The 6,586-nt window shown below is 38.3% G+C and overlaps 1 protein-coding gene across 1 annotated transcript in view; it reads right to left on the bottom strand.

Annotated features, from left to right (window-relative positions):
- The window catches only part of LOC101852722 (SCO-spondin), a gene marked incomplete at its 5' end in the record, with an annotated part of 11,986 nt that extends 5,981 nt beyond the window's left edge, over positions 1-6,005 (bottom strand). Inside the window, 8 exon segments of the mRNA XM_005107568.2 lie at positions 392-435; positions 1,040-1,144; positions 1,629-1,800; positions 2,364-2,513; positions 3,477-3,655; positions 4,060-4,228; positions 4,621-4,774; positions 5,752-6,005. Of these exon segments, the coding sequence (XP_005107625.1) occupies positions 392-435; positions 1,040-1,144; positions 1,629-1,800; positions 2,364-2,513; positions 3,477-3,655; positions 4,060-4,228; positions 4,621-4,774; positions 5,752-5,970 (1,192 nt within the window).
- Positions 6,006-6,586: the final 581 nt, after the last annotated feature.

The raw sequence follows: 6,586 nt of genomic DNA, 5'->3' as shown, positions 1-6,586 counted from the left end.
TATGTATATGTATGTATGTATGAGATGCCATTAAACGGATGATATCAGTGAAGAAACAGGCATAAGACCAGTTCATCACAATACCATTCTCCAAGAGCAGCAAATGAAGACTACAAAGTCAATGAGGGAAAATACCACAAAGGCTTCAATAACCCATCCACACCAGTAAAAACCGTGAAAGAAGTTTTGTCTATTTCAATATTTTCCCCCCTAAACAAAATATCACTCTACACACAAAATACTGGCAGTAAGTCAAATAATGAATAGTATTCTGTGGTCTATAAGAAATTGATATCGAACTTAAATATAAATCAAGCAACATTGGAGGATCTAAATGGGCTTAAAAGAGCATTATAAAAAGCAATAATGACCGAAGAAAAGAAGAACTTACAATCATCAATGGTGTAGCACTCGTATCCAGTTTCAGCGCAGATGCTAGAGAAAGGCAAAAAAGGGTTCATGTTAAAAAAACCTACAACACACACACACACACACACACACACACACACACACACACACACACACACACACACACACGAACCCACAACCCAAATCTACATGTCAAAAATCAAACAGAAATACCTAAATTTTTGTCAGTCTCTTACTTTCCGACTGTATGTGTGTTCTCTTGAACACATGCAAAGCTCATAGAGCAGAAAGAAGAGAAAATAATCCTCCTCTAATGTATCATTACTTAGATCAGTACAGCATCCACATAAATTAAATGTTTGTTTATTTGATTACAACTTTTGACCTCAGAATAGTGTGCACCCCAGACCTCATATTATATGCCATTTCTCATCAAGTCATCAACCATAAATAACACAACACAGTCAATAGATGGAAAATAGTGGTACAGCGTCATTTTTTTTTCTGAAGGTTTTCTGGATATAGTGGAGTATTGAAGAGGATACAGCAATGCATAATTACTTCGGCTTTGAAATGCTGATAGCGAGAAATCTGAAGAAAAGTTTGGTTTGATTAAAAACAAGCACTCTCTCACAAGTGCAAACCTAATAAATATGTGTGGACAACTCACCAGTATTTACATGCGCTGACATTTTCCCTGTAGTTCATTGGCAGAGCGACGGTTCCATTGTAACATTCGCATTCTTGCTCTTCCACACACACTCCAGCTTGGTTCCTGTCATATGGAAACAAGTCAATAAGATGAAAAAGTCAAGATTGGAAATCTTTTCTTTTGAGGACAAGAAAAAAAATTAATCAGAATATCACAGCGAGTGTGAATTTCAACATCATGAGCTGTCAAACTATGATTAATAACAGCTAAAGCTGCAATTTTCCGTTACATTCGATTTCTTTCCTTTACAGAATCTCAATTTTCCCACATTACTTATTTTGTTAAATTCTCTCTTCCCCTAAGACTTTACAAATAATGAGGGTGAATGTAGCCCTTGGACCCACAGGCATTAAAATAATTTATGGATTTGGGGTGAAAAAAATGCGGTCCAAGTTGGAAATACGAGTACAACATTGCAAAGGTATAGAGATCATAACTTCCAAGTATTGTGTACCGCACGCCACTGCTTCTTCATACAAACAAAGGACAGAAAACATTGTGGCTTCGAGCAAAAAGATAGCCCGAGGGAGGAAGAAGAAGACAATACCTCATGAAGCCATCTTTGCAGGCACATGATTCATTGCATGGCAAGTCTTCATCTGCAATCAGGCTGTTGCAAGAATCCTGGTCAAGACGCATCTTGCAAGACTCGTTGCACATAACGAAGGTGTTGTAGCATTTCAGTTCTTCGTTCTCGTCGCATTGCACAGGAGGTGGTACTGAATTAGAGAAATACAAAAGAATTGCAGTTGAATTACAGTACTAAAGACTTCCCATCAAACAATTGGGACAGTGATAGCATCTGATCCAAATAGATATAATATTATTTGTGTTGCAAGCTTAAAATAAGGCAAATTTACCGAGCAACGCACACTGACTTAAGATTAAGGCTTTGCCTCTCTTGTACACAGGGAGACCAGGGGTGGGAGTGGCGATGGTGAAGGGTGGAGATGTATTCTTTTGATAACACAAGGCTGCTTTTTTATTATCAAAGTCCTCCCCCCCCCCTCCAAATCTCCCACTCCTTAATTAAATTGTATCTGTCCAACAAAGATGACAGAAAAAGAAAGAGAAGACAAATCATAACAGTTTACGTGTTCGAAAATAGACAAAGTTAATTAATATTCTTTTGTGTCAAAGTTGAGGGGAACCAAAAAAAACCCAACAATTAAACAACAACAACCCCACTCCCCCCTCCCAACCTCCCACCCCACCCCCCAAACACACACAGAAAAAAAGCCCACCAAAAAAAACCCACACACAAAAACGTAGGAGATCTGACCTGTCACACAAGGTTCGCATTGTTCCACTTCAGAAAGCTGAATGTTGTTGCACAAGCTTCCACAGCTCTCGTCGCAGGTCCTTGTTCGTTGTTTCACACACTGGTCGCACTCGGACCATTCTCCCCATGGGGATGGGCAGTTGTGAGGTGCTGGAGGTGGATGGAAAAAGCAATGAATATCAGTGTGCTGAATTGTGCGGCATACTTCAAGCTCTAACATGTTCCAAATAAACAATAGTTTTTGTTTTTGGTTAACATGAGAAATCATATAGATAGAAAGAGTCATAATTTGACATCACAGCTCAACATTATAATATCTCTGTGATTTTTAGTTTTTTGTGCGATAACAGAGCAAACAAAGCATGATATCAATTTTGGAAACTACTCGGTTACCTCTTCTAAAACTTTTCTGTCGGCATGTACATATTTCATAGCAAAGGCACTGTTCACAAACAAAAGGAGAAACTGTTTTTCTGGCATTGCACAGTTATCTTGAGCTAAATATGAGATTTTCTTCAAAGAGATGAAACTTTTCCCAAAATTGAACATTTAACAAACATTTACACAAGACTCAGCATATACATGGCTGTTCTTTGATTCTCATTCTAAAAGCTACTTGGATGGTGTTTACATTCCTGTTTCAGTAGAAAGAGTGCAGTATAGAGTGCAAAACTTGAAACTTGGGATGTTAATTGTGCCTTGTTTTTAAAAGATCTCAGAAAAGTTCTAAGTAGGAATCAGTGCCTTCCGCTAAGCTAACATGCTTAAAGTTCCCCGCCTTGAAAATAGCACAACCTGTCAGATAATTAGTGTTCAGCTTTCAATACTTTCATGACAGTTACACAATCTGTCAGATAATTAGTGTTCAGCTTTCATGGTGTCATGTGTGTACATCAATAGCTTGGATTTAACTGACCAACTTTGTTATAACGGCTCAAGGCCGTAACGTGACCTCCTTGATAATAAAGGATAACTTCCGTTACTACTCATTCTCACAGAGGTCTTGTGTTTGTGAGCACGTTTTATAATTATTCGTCAAGCTATAAGCATAACTAGGAACGTAACACACGGCAGTTACAAAGATTGCAGAGAATGAATCAAGGACCAACTCACTAGTGCATCCATCTGGCACACATGTCTCGTTGGCAACACAGCTTGGATCAACGCCTGGGTTCTCAAAATCGAACACCAACTCGGGGTTGTCACAAGAGCCTTCACATGTTGCTGTGTAGTTGGGGCATTTCTCACATTCTGGATCAACAGTGCACTCCAAAACATAGTTCACGCACTCGCTGGAAATAGATGAAGATGAAAATTATGTTTGTTATATATATGTGTGTGTAATCCTCAATATCAACTATCACTTCAAAACAAAATACACCCATTTCAAAGTTCACAAATAGTTTCACTAAACCAAATTGTGTGGTGAAAAGATCAGATGAAATTAAGAAAATAGCTTTCTGTTTGCTTAAAACGATAGACACAAAACAGAATTTATTGATATAATCTAAATCTATGAAAGCATGTAACGTTACAGCATTTTGGTGAACACTAAGTGGTTCAGAACTATTGCAGTTATGCACAAAACAAAATAACAGAGAACGAAGAAGAAAAAAAAATGTACAGTAATCCAAACTTTGTTCAAACATACACATTATGTCAAAACAAAACAGAAAAAAACCCAATAAGTTCCTACCAGACGTAGCAGTTGCCTTGGACCTTGGTGCCTTCCTCCAGCGTGTCTCCTGGGCCTGTCAAGCCATAGTTGACTTCCTCGTTGTCATCAGGGCTGACACCAAGAACACCGTTCAATGGCAAGAAAGAGAGCTCTCTCAGAACTTCATCCTTTGTGAGTTGACAGAATCCTGAATAAAGCAAAGAAAAAGAAACACGAATTGTGTTACAGTACCGATTAGTGCAAAGGTTGTTTTTATACACGATCTTTGGCTGCACTGCACCATGTGGGCTAAATAAAAATTTTTAAAAATAAAAATAAAAACCAAGGATATGTTAACGCAACATCATCTTTCTAGATCTACTACCATCAAACAAAAATAAGTACATTATATATCATTCTATCTCGCTATAGTATCCGCGGTTGAATATAACCAGCACTGAAGCTTAGAACTGAGAGGATTATTTCCAACTTTCGTTTGTGCAAATGAAGTGTGTGTATTTTACTTTTTCACAGGACTTATAAACTCTGGATAAAAGATGGATGTGTTTACTTGACAAAAAAAATATTTTTCATACGTACTCATCTCTGGCAAGCAGAGTTTGAATTTTTCAATGCTGACATCAAATCCTTCTGCTGGTCCTTGGAATACGATGTAGATTTGTTCATTATCTTCAAGATCCTTGTTGAACAAGTTCTCTTGTCCAGGCACGAAGGTATCGTCACCATCAACATTCTGTCAAAACACATCATGTGAGGTTTGGTAAAGAATTGGCAGAAAAGCTAAGTTTGGGTTAGCAGAAGCTAAGCAAAAAATAAAGAAAATGAATTTGTTTGAAGATGTACGACTTCTAAAAGAGCAGAAGAGAATTGTGAAACTTTAAACGAAGCAAAAATAGATACATTTAGGAGAAGAAAAAGCAAGACATTATACTTTCAGCACAGAGGAGGGATTTTGTCTGTTGAACTAGAAAACAAATTTCTGAATATTTTGTACAGGCCTCTTCTGTTTAAAATCTTGCTTGAAGAGCAAATAAAACTCCTTAGGCAGTACTCTGCATTTCAAAATGTAACATCCCAATGTGAATGTCGTGGATGATTTTACGACACTGATAAGTCTTTAAATAGTTAACCCTTCTAGATGTATCTCAAAGAAATGTAAAAAAGTCAAGTTGTTCCCGCATCCGATCCGGACATTGGGGATTGCCTTGTTAGTGAGACAACTTCCTGGGCCTTCGGCATATTGTGGTAGGATGGCCAGTTCTTTTCCACGCCACCTTTACTTCCCCAACTCGAAGTCGGGTACCCATTACTGCTGGATAGGCAGGAAGGGGCGAAAAAAATCTGTCCCAACCAAGGCTAAAACCCAGACTAACCGCTCCACCACCGCACCCTCTCAAAGAAGTATCACTTCCGAATCCACTTCCAGTTCCCCAACTAAAACTTAAGCATTAACTGTCTCCGGACCAGGCAACCACCAGCAGCAGACCACAGGCAATGTTGCCGCACATTTGGAACAACCAATGTGTTTCTTTTTTTTAAAGTGCCCCAACATTGTTGCACGGTATGGACAAAACATAGAACAGAGAAGAAGGGAGTAAGCAGGTGACGCCGTGATCCAAATATCACTTTGTGTTAAATATTGTTCACAGTCATTAGTTGCTTCAACTTAAAGATGATATTTAAAGAATGTGTTTGTGTTCAAATACAAACCTCCAAAGGTGCGCTAGCAGTGAGAGATTCATCCTTGATGATGACTTGGTAAGAAGTGAAAGTACCCTCAACCAACAGATATTCAAGAAGTCCTCCTTTTTCAACTTGCACAATGACTTCAACAGGAGAGCTGCCTGCTGGAGCACTGAAGACAAATTTGGATGTGCTAGATGCTGGGGCTGGCTGGATAATGACGTCGGACAGTGGCAGGTCAGCCATTTCTTCAGCAGTCAGGTCAACAAGGTCCAGACAAACTGCAGAGGGATTGTTGTTTGTTATCATTATTGGTCATCTCGGCATCACAATCTTCTAATACATTATCAATGTACAAATGGTTATGTATTTCATGCATTTGTGAAAAAGTAGACAGGATTGAATCAATGGAACCACAACCACCTTGAGAAAGACAGCAGATACATCAAACGGTTTTAATTGAACGTGAAGGAATAATTTATAATAGAATAAAAAGTCAAAATGGATCAAAACGTATTTTGGTAGACGTATAATTACTGTCCGAGAACTTTAATCCATACAGAACCTGAATGATAATGTATCTATTTTGCTAACTTAGACAGACGGAAAAAAGAATGTGCTTCATCAGGGCGCTCCCAAATGACACTGCAAAGTGAATGACAAAACTTAACAAATTAGAACAAATAAATAGCCCAAAATATTACTTCTACAGTTCATTACTTACCAAGCAAAAAAGAAGGGGACACTATAATAAATCAGAAAGAGTAAAATCAATTGAAAATGCGAAAGGACAGGAGGAGGAAGAGGATGGAGAAGGAGGAGTGGAAGAAGAAGAAGAAGAAGAAGAAGAAGAAGAAGAAGA

Source organism: Aplysia californica, unplaced genomic scaffold (genome assembly GCF_000002075.1).
Source record: "Aplysia californica isolate F4 #8 unplaced genomic scaffold, AplCal3.0 scaffold00613, whole genome shotgun sequence".
NCBI lineage: Eukaryota > Metazoa > Mollusca > Gastropoda > Aplysiida > Aplysiidae > Aplysia > Aplysia californica.
This window is presented reverse-complemented; position numbering and strand designations above follow the sequence as displayed.